This window comes from Leopardus geoffroyi, chromosome B2 (genome assembly GCF_018350155.1).
Source record: "Leopardus geoffroyi isolate Oge1 chromosome B2, O.geoffroyi_Oge1_pat1.0, whole genome shotgun sequence".
NCBI lineage: Eukaryota > Metazoa > Chordata > Mammalia > Carnivora > Felidae > Leopardus > Leopardus geoffroyi.
Window position 1 is genome coordinate 25,901,842 of NC_059332.1, and position 16,251 is coordinate 25,918,092.

At 37.5% G+C, this 16,251-nt stretch overlaps 1 protein-coding gene across 4 annotated transcripts in view; it reads left to right on the top strand.

The window, feature by feature from the left end:
- The window catches only part of MYLK4 (myosin light chain kinase family member 4), an 87,696-nt gene that overhangs the window by 56,691 nt on the left and 14,754 nt on the right, over nt 1–16,251 (top strand). For 3 of the 4 annotated variants that reach the window (XM_045497601.1, XM_045497603.1, XM_045497604.1), the window contains 9 exons: nt 4,595–4,673; nt 5,018–5,468; nt 6,679–6,977; nt 8,362–8,467; nt 10,733–10,826; nt 10,900–11,009; nt 11,961–12,102; nt 15,107–15,177; nt 15,978–16,106. In XM_045497601.1, the coding sequence (XP_045353557.1) occupies nt 4,595–4,673; nt 5,018–5,468; nt 6,679–6,977; nt 8,362–8,467; nt 10,733–10,826; nt 10,900–11,009; nt 11,961–12,102; nt 15,107–15,177; nt 15,978–16,106 (1,481 nt within the window). The remainder of the gene's footprint in view (nt 1–4,594; nt 4,674–5,017; nt 5,469–6,678; nt 6,978–8,361; nt 8,468–10,732; nt 10,827–10,899; nt 11,010–11,960; nt 12,103–15,106; nt 15,178–15,977; nt 16,107–16,251) is intronic. The other variant, XM_045497605.1, reaches the window with a different exon arrangement.

A 16,251-nucleotide genomic window follows, 5' to 3' on the forward strand; every position in this document is an offset into this window, starting at 1 on the left:
GATAAAGAAATTGTGGTTTATATACACAATGGAATACTATGTGACAATGAGAAAGAATGAAATATGGCTCTTTGTAGCAACATGGATGGAACTGGAGAGTGTGATGCTAAGTGAAATAAGCCATACAGAGAAAGACAGATACCATATGTTTTCACTCTTATGTGGATCCTGAGAAACTTAACAGAAACCCATGGGGGAGGGGAAGGAAAAAAAAAAAGAGGTTAGAGGGGGAGAGAGCCAAAGCATAAGAGACTCTTAAAAACTGAGAACAAACTGAGGGTTGATGGGGGGTGGGAGGGAGGGGAGGGTGGGTGATGGGTATTGAGGAGGGAACCTTTTGGGATGAGCACTGGGTGTTGTATAGAAACCAATTTGACAATAAAATTCATATATTGAAAAAAAACTGAGAACAAACTGAGGGTTGATGGGGGGGAGGGAGGGGAGGGTGGGTGATGGGTATTGAGGAGGGCACCTCTTGGGATGAGCACTGGGTGTTGTATGGAAACCAATTTGACAATAAATTTCATATATTGAAAAATAAAAAAAATTAAAAAAAAGAATAATTCTTCTCTAAAACACATATTTCAAGGGGCACCTGGGTGGCTGAGTCGGTTGAGCGTCCGACTTTGGCCCAGGTCATGATCTTGCAGTCTGTGAGTTTGAGCCCCGCGTTGGGCTCTGTGCTGACAGCTCAGAGCCTGGAGCTTGCTTCGGATTCTGTGCCTCCCTCTCTCTCTGCCCCTCCCCCGCTCATGCTCTCTCTCTCTCTCACTCTGTCAAAAATAAATAAACATTAAAAAAAATTTAAAAAATAAAATAAAACACATATTTCAGGAAATCAGAATGTAAGGAATAGTGTTATCTGGTAAATGGTCTCCAAATTATTTTGATTTTGCACTGTTATCAGTAACATACATTTAAGCGTATCCCAATAGGTTTATTTATAAATTATGTACATTGATAAGCAGTACATGTATATTTATTTTTATGAGTAAATTTAATATATTACTGATTTACATTTATATTTACATATAAATATAAATATATTTACATTTATTTATACATTTATAACATATATATTTATATGTATTTTATGTATTTATATGATTTTTATATATATTTTATATGTATACGCATATATTTGTATACATATAAAATATATTTATACATTTATACATTTGTGCATATATACATATTTATACATATATTTACACTTATATTTACATATATTACTGATACTTATAAATTATATATGTGTTCAATTTTATTAACACATGTTTTAAAAAATATGTAAAATGTAAATTTTAAAAGAATGGAAAACAAATAGAAATGAGTTCTAACGTTTCCTTTACATTCCCTGAAGACTACTTTGGATGCACTCTGGGTACATACTCTGCACTCAGGACACCAGCCTAGAAAACCGTACAGAGTGGAGAGAGCAAAACTACGTTTTTAATACTTGCCCATTTTGGGTCCCCTTTCTTCCCTATGTCATTCTAAATGCATCGATGGATAATTATAAAAGGAATCCATATGCAGATATAGAAGTATTTATTAAGTGAAGGAATAAGTGAATTTGTGTGAAATGAGGCCCTCTTGCTCATCTTGGTAATCAGTGTGAATTTAGCAGAGGAACGTAGTCTCTGATACGATTTTTATCCATTAACAGAGGGTGATATTAATCCTTACAGAAATATCATGCTTGATAGCACTGTTATGTCCTCTCTCATCAGTAGAAAATATGTTCATCTTTGAATAAGTTGTATCTACCTACTTGTGCTTCCTATTTTAGCAACTTCTGTGTGTAATAGGGAAACACAAAGTGAAAATTCTTTGTACTGAAGTTGCTGCCCAGAAACAGAAAAGGAGAAATACAACCTCTGTGTTTTGGAAACGCTTCAGTTCAAAGTTCCTCTAGATGTCAGTATTACATAGAGAAATGAAAATATAATAGCCTATGGCAATGAATAAAGACCTTCTTACCTTATTTAAATGGTAAAACATATGTGATATGTAATTGACAAAGAAAAATAACAGCCTCATTTGGAAGCTAGTTTCTAATATTCCTCAGAATCGACAGCTTCTCCTGTTGGTCACCTCAGACTGCTCCACCCAAAGAATGTTAGCACAACTGGCGGTCATTTGCCACCAACACTTCGATGACCTTAGAAGCAAATGTTCATTGATTTGGCACTCCATGGAGTCTTACCATCAAATTCTCAATTTTACATATTTTGATGAACTGAAATTGATTGATACATACCAGTTTTCACTATTAAGTCTACCTATGTTCATGTCATCAAGAATAAATTCAGAAGCACAATGCTTATCCACCAGGAGTTTTCATTTCAAAAGAGAAACACCGAAAGACACTAAAAGACAAAATTATACAATATCTTATACACAGATAAGATAGTTGTTAAACTACCTTATTTGACCAATTGACTTATTTTCTAAGTTGGACTTAAATTCTATCTCTCTCTTGCCTCTCTTTTATGTTAATTGTAATCTTTTGACTGACAAATATTTTTTTCTTCACTCTACTAATTTCTTTCAATTTTACACCCTTGTCTCTTAATCTTCTTTCTTATCTCTTGTGGTATGTGCTGTGTGATAGATATTCAGTAAATACTAACAACGTATCTTGTCTATAATCCTCTATCTTTTTTTAATAAGTGACAGTACAATGTAGTAATTAAGAAAGAGCACAGAATACAGTTGGCTAAGTGGCCGACTTTGGCTCAGGTCATGATCTCACAGCTTCTGAGTTTGAGCTCCGTGTTGGGCTCTGTGCTGACAGCTCAGAGCCTGGAGCCTGCTTCAGATTCTGTGTCTCCATCTTTATTCCCCTCCCCCACTCATGCTTTGTCTCTTTCTCTCTCTCTCAAAAATAAATAAACATTAAAAAAAATAAAAAAAAATGAAAGAGCACAGAATGAAGTAGACAACTGATTAATAATCTTGGTTAAATCATTTCTGAACTATATAACCCTTAGAAATTACCCAATATCATTATAAAATGGGGCTAATAGTGTCTCTATCCCAAAGGGTTGCTATGAGAATCAACAGAGTTAATAACATGCTTAGAAATATGCCTAGTATGAAGACAGGGCTTAGTGTATATTAGCCATCATCATCATCAAAATCATCACCACTATCATTATCATTGTCGTCATCGTCATCATCACCACCACTATCATCATCATCGACATCATCACTACCACCATCATCATCATCGACATCATCACCACCACCATCATCACCATCAATCACTATATTTCAGTGTCTGGGCTAAGTGCCAAGGACTCAAAGATGAATCAGTCTTTTTGCCCATTTAAGGCCCACAAGCTAGTGGGAAACTGACAGGAAAAAAAATGTTTAAAAGTGTTGGAAGTGATTCTGGGATGGGCACATAAACTGAGTGCTGTGTGCAGAGAAGAGAGCAACTGGCTTTGCCTGAGCAAGTGGAAGAACATTTTTCCTGCACTTTCACTTAAAAGAAGTCACAGACTCCGAGGTTCTCATCTCTAATTTTGGTTTTACACAGATTTACTAAACATATCTCTGTGTTTCCAGGTCTCTATATGAAAAATGGAAATGCTCTGAACCTATGGTATTGTCCCTTGGATTATTTAAAAGTACATTTGCAGTTTGTCTTGAAGACTCCAAGCTGCGCTTACACAGTGTTTCATGCTCGCAAGTCACCCGAAGGCAAATTTTGCTCTTTCCAAAGAAAAGAAGACTGATTCTTTTGGCATTCATACAATTTCATTAATTTACATTGCATAACTTCAGAATTTTGTGATTATTTGGGTGGATGGGGCTAATATTTACCTTTTATATGGCATTTAAGAAAAGTTTGCTAAGCAAATTCAGAGAAGCCAGGACTCTGAGAAGGATGTTTATCTGCTTAGGAAAGGGGCCATCTGTTTTAAGCAGTGTGAAAGCTCATTTATGAAAGCTTACTTACTTTAGTCTTCTGCTTTCTGGTTTATAAAACCTATTCAGATATATCCTCTCATTTTCATTTGATTTATATGTGAACCATATCAAGACAATACAAGCAGAGGTCACAAGTGATACATACATTATCAACATCCTTTAATCTATTCACGAAGATGGGCCTTCTTTTACAATGCCAGTTCATGAAGATGGGCCTTCTTTTACAAACAATGCCAGAGTTTAACAGAATTTTTTTTCAAAATAGTGAGTCCATTTGTTTCCAAATATTGTAGTCTATACATGAAATGAAGGGTTTCATTAATTCAGACTGTCCTGCTCTCTAAATTACTATTAATTTTAGTGGTTTTTTTCCCCACATTTGAATCATGTAATACAGTGGTTTTCAGTCTGGGATGATTTTGTCCTGGGGGACACTAGCAATTTCTGGAGACATTTTTGGATATTATAGCTGGGAGGGAAGGTATCATCGTCATCTGGTGGGTAGAGGACAGAGATGCTGCTAAACATTCTATAATTCTCATAACATTTTCCACGACCAAGAATTACCCACCCCATGTGTCAGTAGTGCTGAGGTTGAGAAACCCTGATGTAATTAATATGTGACTTCAATTACTCAATTGTGTATCTACAGGGTAAGGAGAAGGCACAGTCACACCCTGGGCTGAAGGAAACGGCACCTGTCAAAGGCAAAAGGACATTGGCCCTCACAGGTAACATCTTTAGAAGACTAGATATTTATGGATCAAGAAAGCTCTGGTATGACAGTCCTGTTGTCATTCTTCTTATTCAGAGGGAGTCACATGTTCATAAAGCCCTTTGTTGGGAGAAGTGCTGTTTGAATATCTTTATCTGATTGGCTTTGGGTCCTACTAATTACTAACTAGAAAATCTTTGGGAACCCAGCTGTCAGTCAATTGGTCATGTTCACTTCCACTTTGCTTTTCAAAAGCTTATATCTTCTGATAAAAAGAAACATGAATAGAAATGCCATTATGTGAAGACAAAATTATACTGATCACATGCGTCCTCCATTAAAATATTTTGTGGCTTTTAGAGAGATCTTCCCAGAAGAACCAGCTCTCCTCTGAGAAGGAAAAGGTTAATAAACTCAACAAGAAAAATTCTGAGAAGACCAATGCCTCTCTAGCTCAGAGAAGTTTTGTCACATTTCATACAGAAAGACCTCAAGACGAGGTAGAAGATTTTGCCCTAAGAAATTCCATAGAGTCAAGAGAAAATATAGACACAAGAGACATTTCAAGCACAGAGAGACTGAACAGACAAGAAAAGATTAGTGCTGGAGATGATAAACAAGCCTCTGTGGATAAAAATGAACTTCCAGTGTTCAAAGGAGAGAAAAATGGGCTTCGTTCTAAGGAAGACACTAGTGAAAGAGAAGTTGAGAAAAAAGGAGGACCAGCAATTGCAAATGAAACAGTGTTGGACAAGTGTTCAAATAAAAAGCAGTATGTTGATAAAACTAATGGTGATCAATTCTATGAAAGGTAGGGCTTAAAGCATCACACACCTACAACTGATGTTTTTGGTAGATCTATGTGCTGTTGAAACTTAAGGCCATATCAAAAGAATAACTGAAGTGAGTTTTTAAAGCAATGGTTTAGAAAACGGTTTCCCAGCTTCTGTGGGTTTTTCTTGGCCATGTTCTCTTGCTATTACTTTTTCTTCTTGCCCGTGAAATTTTCAGGCATTTTTATTGTTTTCTCCTACCAACTGATAGGCAAAGATAATGATTTTTATCAATCAATATTTTCTAGAGATCAAATAAAAAGTTCTTATTTTCAGCAATATGGAGCACATCCTTTCTAAGATCAGGAATTGAATAGTGATCAGATTTATCTGTAAGTTAAAAAGCTAATTCTTAAAAAGTTTACCCACCCCATTATAGATGATAAATTGTCTGTTTTCTAGAATATTTTGAGGATTGAGTAAGAAGTAGATTATTGAATGACTCTTCCTCAACTGCAAAGTTTCACATATAAATGTAGAATTATTCAGCCAATTATTATCAACTACTTTGTGTTATAATGGATCACAGAATCTATCTGGACAGAGTGTCCAAATTATATGTGTTTTTTAGGGAATTACAATATAATTTTTATTTCATTTATTAATAACGTATTTGACACCTAATTATGGAGGAAAATCTAATTTTGTAAGAATTAAACATAAAGACTATTGTTTATTAAGAAAATCCATCACTGCAAAGATGTGCTTGGTAAGGTCTGGAGCTGTTAAAAAACTGAAGTTAGTTCAATTCTTTCATCAATAAAGGTTTACATCTCTCTGTTAATATTCAGAGAGATGATTGCATCCTTTATTATACTTTAATTTAGTAATTTCTCTCTTCTATAAGAAAAGGAAGTGAAAAAAATGAAGATCGAATTAGCTAGGTATTCATAAAATGACTACTCTTGTAAAGGGCCAGTGGACAACTTGCGGGGCACAATGAGGTTATCAGGGAGAGTTTCTGGAATCGTAGTTATCTATACCTGTTCTTGTGCTGCTTAGTTTGATGGGGAAGCATACTGCTCTATTTTATCCCAAATGCTGAAACAGCCAACTAACTCTCTATCACGAAGCTTATGACCCTTCACCAAAACACCCTGTTAAGGAAGCTTTAGTTCTAAGAATTTTGACCATCTGAAAGTTATCTCCTTGAATCTTTGAGAGCTGCAGCTGGATTTTATTTTCCAGGTGTATCAGCAATGTAAAAGCCATTTCTACATCACGAATCCTGGAAAATTCAGCAATAGCACCCATTTTCCAGAATGCTGAGCAAGCAGAGCATATTGGCAGCAGCAAGCGGCGGGTGACGGAGGAGTGCTTCATCAAAGAGGACAACAAAAAGAGCAGAATAGATGTAGCGAGTACAGGTGAAGGACATGCATTTAGGACACAGGAAACCAGACAAGCCCAGGGGAGCTTACAAGGCAACCCCCTGGAATCTGCTGGAATTAAGACCTCCAGACAGCAAGATCTGGTGACCCCATTGGGTAGGAAATGGCTTTTGTTTCAGTCTTTTGAAGCTTCTTAACCTTTTTCCAGCAAGCATTTCCAACTAAATTTCACTTAGCCTAACAGCCTGAAGGAGACATAATGCCATACTGATGCCATTTGTGTTTGTAACTCAATCACCTTTTTTTTTTTTGTCTGAAGAGATGAATGCCACCAAGAGAATTCTTTCATGACTTCTTTAGTTTCCAGCATTTTTACGATGTGAGAGATGAATGTCTATATCAAGTCAGTTTCCTGGAGACTTCTATTATCTGAATTTTTAAAAATATTAACACTTGGCAGAGTGCCTAGCACAAGATAAGTGCTCGAGAATTATATGTTGAATAAATTTAAAGTTCTGAAGGCAAAGTTATTATTTACTCACCTCCCTTTTTATCCTTTGTGTGCATGTAAGAAGCTGCCTGTGGTAGACGCTTAAATAAGTAATAAATGGGGAAATGAATAGGTTCACGGAAAGCAAGCCATGGAAAAGTAGAAAGAATACTGCAATATTACTGAGTATGTGTTTTAGAACCAATCGGGGTGTGGACTAGAGTTTAAACACTTAGGGGAAATTTGAGAGCTGTATAATACGTCCTTAGCCAGCTTTACTGGTTCTTTTATTTCCAGCCAAGAAAAATTCATCTTTGTGCTTTTAATGTACCTTAAATAAAGGTTAAAATATTTTGGAAAGTAATATATAATAATATCAAACATTTCAATGACATGAAAAAAACCTTTTCATCTTTCTCTCTTTGCTTTCATCAAAATAATGGATATTATCAATGGTGCCTTTTTTTTTCGTGGCTCAGTTTCTCATGTTCGAATTTTCATTTTTGGGCTTGGGAGGATCACCTGTGTGAACCATATTGCGGTTGGAGATTTTCAACTACTGTGACATTTCTAGAAGTTGTCCTGAAGATGGTATAAACCATAGCTTTGTGGTCCTGACATTCTTTCTCAAAGATGTCAGGTATCACCTACATGAATTACAGATCATAATATGAAATAAAAGCATATATTCCAAGGATTATTAGGAATAAAATAAATGGATCATTTATTTTATTATTAAATGCGCAACATTTTATTCTAATTTTTTAAAACATTTATTCATTTCTGAAAGGCAGAGTGAGGAAGGGGCAGAGAGAGAGAGAGGGAGACACTGAATTGGAAACAGGCTCTAGTCTCTGAGCTGACGCACTGAACCCGATGTGGGGTTCAAATCCATGAACCATGAGATCATGACCTGAGCTGAAGGGAGGCACTTAACCAACTGAGCCATCCAGGCGCCCTTTGCAACATTTTATTCTGAGACCCAATCGTGGTGCTGGAAAGAGGTCTGAATGCTTAACAAGTGGCCCTTCTTTTCCTCTTATCTTCTAGATGATGCCCCAGCTCCTCCTGCCCCCTTTAATCACCGTATTGTGACAGCCAAGCAAGCAGCAGTCAACAGTTTTTACACTGTGAGCAGAACTGAAATTTTAGGAGGGTAAGTAATGCTCAATTTAATCCTCTTTCAACAAAAGAAAAGTGTTTTCAAAGAGACAGATCCTGAAGATTTCATAAAGTGTTTGCTAGTCTTGACCTGAGAACCAGAAACATCATAAACAAACATTTTAAGAGATTTTAACCATTTCTGAAAATCGCCACTGATGTCAGAAAGATTGATGTGGGGACAGTGACTAAACTCCACATTTATTATCTGCTTTACTTCCCATGTTGTAATGTCTGAAAGTGGGACAAACCCCATGTGAGTCACCAGAAGGTTTAGAAGCTGTCCAAAACTTGAAAACGGAGACACTAAATGTAGAAATGAGTGAACACAGTGTATTTCTTGTGGCATATATCTTTTTTATCACTGTTGTTGGTTTTCCATTTAGGTTTTTACTGGATTAATTATTATTATCCACTTCAATTGATTACTTCCCTCACTGAAGAATTTATTTGAAGGACATCTAAATGTACACTCTCTCCCTGAAGAAGGAAGAAAGAGTAAAGCCCATTAGAGACCAAGTTTATTTCTAGGAGATATTCCTCTTCGATGTCAATCACAACCCCCCTTTGATGTTTTGTCATTTAAAGTCTAAAGTATAAAGTTTACTGCCGTTAGCATATCTATGTGAAATAGCAAGAGGAAGCAGACCATTTTTACTAATAGGCTCCAAATTTCCTTACCAACACATGGAAAATATGCATAGCAACTATCGTGCATGTTTCTGCATTGGTCAGTGGGGGTGTGGTCAATATTTGTGAAGTCCCTTCTTCCTCTTTCTGTTCCATATTTTTTCTGCCCTCCACCATGGGGAACCACCTGAATGTTTTACTCCTCAGCCTGTTGATTAGAGAGAACTCCCCTTAAGACTGTGAGGGAGGGCAGAGAGAGGAATGGGAATTCTAACATGTGAATAGGTGCCATGGGAGTCTTTGGCATTACTCCACATAGCAGCTCATTTCGGTCTTCGGGGACATTAAGGGCAAGCCAGCAACTGTTTCTCTGAAGGAGAAAAGTTTTTTGCAGAAGAGGCTTTGCAACAATTCCCAAGGCATTTTCTTAATCAGTAGTCATATGTGAGGTGCCTGGGGCTGTGTTTATGTGCTCCATTAAAGAGACTGCATCTGGAAAAGTAGTTGGAATTAAAGTCATCACTTGGTTTTGTTTACAGTAATGTCATTCTCTAAGACCCATCTGTTTCTGCACAGGTGTGTGGCTAAGTTGAGTGGGATGTGGTGGTAGTCACCACCCTGCCTTGTCAGTTATTGCCACCACCCTCACCTCTGCAGTTCTCCAGGACTGTGGTGGACCTTAGGTTCACAGTGTTGTTCAGGAAGCTTCCCCTTTCTACCCTGTCATGATAGCCACATTGCACAAGCAGGCACCTGTGCTCTATTTTACTAACTCAGGAATCAAAGCAAGAAGTCAAATTAAAAAAAAATGTTTATTTATTTTGAGAGAGAGAGAGGGAAAGAGAGAAAGCATGTGTGCATGTGAGAGGGGGAGGGGCAGAGAGAGAGGGAGAGAGAATCCTAAGCAGGCCCCACACTGTCAGCACAGAGCCCAATGTGAGGCTCGATCTCACGAACTGTGAGATCATGACCTGAGCCAAAATCCAGAGTCAGATGCTTAACTGACTGAGCCACCCAGACAATCCAAGAAGTCACATTTTAAAATTGTTAATGATTGTGTATTTCTGTATGTGATCACATTTGTATAAGAAGCTGTCCTTCATAGTATATATAAATTTATATCCAAGCTAAACTGTTGAACATTTTATAGGTGATTATGCAATATTAATTTTTATTATATTTATCTATATGCAATATTGTTATTATTTTATTTATATGCAGTTTCCAAGAATAATTTTACAATCCTCGCCTATAGCCTGTATTATTCATATGCTTACAAAGCCTAGCTTATTACATTCATATGTATTCAGAAAGATTCTATTTTTTTCTATAACACAAGTTCTCAAATTTTAGGGGGCATATGAATCACCCAAGGAACACTGTGAAAATATAGATTCTGGGGCCTCATCCTGTATTCTTGCCTCAATAGTTCTGGGTAGGACCGGGAAACCCCTCAGCAGATTCAATGACCATGACCGATAGACACACGTTGACATTGTTTTAGAAGTTTATTGGCTACAGTAGATGCACTAATAGGTTTGCTCATTCAAACCCCAAAGGAGAAACGCCCTGACAACCCCATCTTCCACTTGGCCCTACCTCATGCTATACACATGCTCTTCTCTGGCAGGGGGCGCTTTGGCCAGGTACACAAGTGTGAAGAGAAAGCAACAGGTCTGAAGCTGGCAGCTAAGATCATCAAGACCAGAGGCACAAAGGATAAGGTAAAGGCCGTGCAACGTGGATCTCTCCTTACCCTCATCTTCGCCTCACTAAAGCACCTTTCCTTCTTCTTAGGATGAAGTAAAGAACGAGATCAACATCATGAACCAGCTGGATCATGTGAACCTCATTCAGCTCTATGACGCCTTTGAGTCTAAGAATGACATTGTGCTGGTCATGGAGTAGTGAGTGTTCTCCCTGCCCCTCCCTCCCCTGAACCAATGCATGCACCCATCCATATCATCCCACAGAACCCATGCCAATGCGGCTGCAGCTCTTTCCTGCTTCAGAAGTCATTAGATACATGCTTGGTGCACCTCTGATTCTGATTGGTGTGTATTAGACAATTGCATCAGTTTCAGAAGGAAAATTACTTAGGAATACACATCTCCATGTGTGACTTTACTGAGATGAAGTAGAATGACAGCATAGATGTAGTTTTATATCAAAGTTATACTGTCAAATATCCAGCTTAAATATTATTCTGGTTAACCTGGAGGAACATGACCTTTGACCTACATTTTATTTTCAACTTAATCATTAATGCAAAGTTCACATCAAATTCTTAATAATTAGGGTTAAGATAGTTTCATTTAAATCACTTTTATAGAAAATTAATAGGTATTTAGTTAGAAAATGAGTAGTTTTAACTAACGCTGAATTAGTATTGTGATTCGGTTCATTCTTTCCTCTGCTTGGGGTTTCTTTATCATTGTACAGTAGAAATTTTGGATAATAAAAAGTCCAGCATCAGAAGCACATAGAAACACTTTAACACTGAAATTAGTCTGAGAAGACCCTGTTTGACCTTCGTTTGGTATTTGGGATTCCTCTCCCTGCCTTTGTAGAGTCTTCTTTATCTTCTATGTGTTAGAGAATGGCAGATGTGGACTCACCCCAGAGCTGCAGCCACTGGATGACAGAGACCTTAAGACTTTCTAGTTGTGAAATTGATGATAGCTAAAGTTAAGGTCTTCAGCCTAAGCATCATCTAACTGAGAGAGTGACAGAGGTGAAGAAATCACTCTGTGCACACATTACTTGGAAGAGTTATGGGAGCTTAAACACCGGGCTGCCACTATAAGAAATGGCTGTAGAACTCATGACTCAGGACTTTGTTCCTCTTCCCTCTTCAGCGTGGATGGAGGGGAGCTGTTTGATCGCATCATCGATGACAACTACAATCTGACCGAGTTTGACACCATCCTGTTCATCAAGCAAATATGTGAGGGCATAAGACACATGCATCAGATGTACATTCTCCATTTGGATCTGAAGGTAGAACATATTTTGTATGGTATGAAATGTAAACCCCTCCCTCCCCTTCCTCCTCTGGATCAGTGGGCCCTGTCAGATACTATATACCAGCTTGGGAAATCCATGCTGGTATGAAGTGTTATGTTTGGGAATTAATAAAAATCTGGATTCTTAGCATCATCTCCTCATTTCCAACTTTTGTCACCCCCTAATATTTTCATGTCTGCATCTTTAGGGACTATTATCCAGATTCTTGTAACTTGCTTGTGTTAAAGGAATCCATATGGGAGATGCTTTCCCTAAACGTTTAGAACTAAAACCACCACCACCACCACCATGGTCTCCTTGTTGTGTCCCTCTCATTTTTAGAATAAGTAGGTGGGAGGATTTTAGCTAACTCAGAATTCACTAGTGGTAGCCAAACTTTCTATCTCCCCAAGCATCCCTAGCAGTCTCACAAATTTTTAGGAGGTTCTGAACGTTAGGGATTTGTTTTCTTGTGGACATGCTAGAGCACTGGGTTGAAACCTATGGCAGAGTGGGATACAGGGCAGCCAGAAGGGTAGAGCTAAAACGCTAAGGAGCAGAGAAGGCTGGTGGCATTATGATGGACATAGTGGGGAGCCTATGTGAACAGCAGGGAGCCAAGCCACCTTCCTTTCTTCTTTTATTTAATGACCCTTCCCTTTTGATCTCTTTCCTATTATGAAGTGCCTAGAATTGGACTATACATAGTTACAACCAGTGAAAGACCCAAGCTCAATAACTCTGATCAGTTCTAATATTGGGGCTAAGTATCATAAGTTGCTTCTTCTTGTGTGGCTCAATCATTTTCTCATTTCCCTGTTTGCACAACATGACCATGATATAAAATACATATTCTATAGAACATACCATCTATTGCAAGTCATAGGGGATTGTAGAGCTAAACAAATCTAACTTCCTTAAGTCGGCTTCCATGGTCCTCTCTTCTTATAATTTGGCTTCCCTCACTGTCTTGATTTATGTGCACTACCTCTCCTATTCACAGGGCAGGAGGAAGTGGTCTATAAAAGACAATGTCATAGGTTAAAAATCATTAGCAAAGCCCTTGGCTACAAACTGAGTTCTGTAATGTGTATTTTCATGAAGCATTTTCAATGAGTGTAGATATTCTGCAGATATCCCTAAAGGGATTTGATTGGCAACTGAAACTAGGACTTGACCTATCATAAGTCAAACAGCTCTGTATGTGGCTTCATAACATTGATTGAGGACTTGCAATGGGCAATTTTAGTTATGGCTTGTAGGTAAAGATAATAGTAAAGGCAAAAGCTGGGTGGGTCATTAAGGACCACTCATCCCTTGCAGAAGTCTCCTTGGAAAGAAAATGGCCAAAAATATTAAGAATTATTGTTACCATGGAGGAGAGATTAAAGGTGACTTAAAAATGGTCTTCTTTATATTTTTCTGTGTTTCACAAATCTCATTCAATGAATATGCTTTAATTTAATAATTAGAAAAAATTTGACTTTTTGAAGTATCCTCAAAACTGTTCCTTTACATTCAGCAAACATATTTTTATGTCACAGTATTCTTTGACAACTGAGCAGCTTTATACATGATTGATCAGTTATTTGAGCATGAAACCAAATGTTCTTATGTAGCATCAATTCTCTATAAATAGCTTTTACTTGTAGGCATCAGTTTTAGAGATATTTTAGAAAAGGGCCTCCAAAGACATTATGTCAACCAAACGGACCATTGAATATTGATAAGGAGACACTACTACATCATTTCATAAAGTGCTTAGTTTCTGATCTCATTTGAACCTACTCTCCACCCAGACAAACAGGGGAGGGACAGCCATGATGCCACCTAAAAGGACATAGGGGATTCAGCAACTCAGCTAATGCACCCCAGCTCTTAGGAAAGAGTTGGAATTAGACCTTGAGAGTTTCAGGCAATTCTTTGAAAACTTTATTTCTTTTTTTATGGATGACCTTGACTTTATTACTTTTTTAATTTTTTAGAAGTTTATTTACTTTGAGAAAGAGAGAAAGAGAGAGAAGGAGCACAGGAGGGGCAGAGAGAGAGAGAGAATCCTAAGCAGGTTCCACATTGTCAGCGCAGAGCCTGATGTGGGCTTGAACTGATGAACCATGAGATCATGAACTGAGCTGAAATCAGACGCTTAACTGACGGAGCTTCCCAGGCACCCTGGCTGACCTTGACTTTAAATGAAATTCCTTATTTTTCTCAGACCTCAGTTTTCCAGACTTAACAAATACAGACACACTTGTAAGACATTCTATAAACGCTTAGTTCCATGCAGTGCTACTATCTACGCTTCTCCCTCTTCACCCAAGACAGTTGGATTGGCAGAGCAAAGTCTATCCAGAGTCAAACTCCAAGGGAACACTTAGTCAAGGGTTTAGGCATTGAGAAAAAACTCAGCAAAACTTTGGAATTGCTGAGAATGAAGAATGAAGGCGGGGGGGGGGGGGAAGCCGTTCTCTTACACATGACTTTCTCAAAGAGTAAGCACAAAGGGAAAATCTGGAGGTCAGGAGTGTTCACGTTATATTGCATACTCAGTGTGGCTGTTTAAATGAATCAGGCCATTTCTCCTGGAACTCATAAATCCTTGGGAAAGATATTCCTCCAAGAAGGGGAAATTCATACTTAATAATTTTAGGGGGGCAGATGTCAAGTCTGAGACAGCCTCCACCAGTCCATTTGAAAGGTACTGAAGCAGCCCCCTTGTCTTTCTTTCCTCAAGGAGGCCTCTGACTGAACTCACACATTATGGTAAACTGCAGAACCAGGGAGAGGGACAGTCAGGGTAATGCAAGGTTGGCAGGGTACCCACAACCTCATCCACCACATAATTAAAGGAGAAAATACCCACACAGACAAGCCAGCCCCAAAGTGAAAGGCCTGATATGTTTTTCCTGAGCATCGTTGTATTTTTAGTTGTGGTTCGAGGACAATTTGAGTGAATGATGGTTGTTTTCATTGCTAATGTGTCTCTTTCTCCTGGCAGCCTGAGAATATCCTGTGTGTGAATCGGGATGCTAAACAAATAAAAATTATTGATTTTGGATTGGCCAGAAGGTATGTGTATTTGGACATAGGTACATGAATGAAGGTAGGGAGCATGATGGATGCCCTTTCTTTGCAAAGATAAATCTGATATACCTCTTGGTTTTATACTGTTATTTAGGATTAACTTAACAAAAATTATATCCCAGCCTTACCTTGCTGATTTTGGAATTGGAATGTTTAGAAGTTTCTATAGTGCATGTAAGAAAAAAATATAAAAAACTTAAAATCTAATACAGTAAAGTTATTAAATTTGAAGACATTAATTTAGAATTTGTAATTTGCTCTTAGTCTTTTATAATTGTTCTATCTGTAAAGAGAAGATTTACTTTAAAAAATAGGTAGTGTAAACAAGATGGCAAAAGTTTCTGGTATACATAAGCTTCTTAAGTGAACAAAGAGTTTACGTAAACTTCAGCACATTAATGTTGAATATAAAATGATTGTAAATTATTGCATTTCATTTATTCATTAATATGGGCTTATTCAAGCCATTGACACGTCAAAGATTTTATCAGTTTTCCTTTTGTTATAATTCAGGTGTTCTAATTATTCTGACTGGCTTTTCCCACCACTGTTTTAGATTATTAAGGCTTTAGAGTATGAATTATTACTCTTAAACTACTGGAATTTTTTTTTACAATTTTTTAACACTATTTATTAAATATGTGATTTCCTTTAAAGTCTGTGTATTTTAAATTTGCTGTTTGGCTGAAGTTATTTTGTCTAACAGACTGCATCTTTTCAGTTTCTATGATTGTGGACTTTTGATTGACCTTCTCCATCCCTCCACTTTGTTTCCTAAATTCTAGATACAAACCCAGAGAGAAGCTGAAGGTGAATTTTGGAACCCCAGAATTTCTTGCTCCTGAAGTTGTGAACTATGATTTTGTTTCCTTTCCCACTGACATGTGGAGTGTGGGCGTCATTGCCTATATGCTGTAAGCAGTTCTCCAGTCTCTCTGACACTCACAAATATGAATAAAAACCTTAAATCAGGTCTTTTAAAAGTAAATAGCATCGTGCCATATTGAGTCACTTTCTAGGCTCTGTGGATCCTGTGGGTGAAAGGAATAAATTATTTTC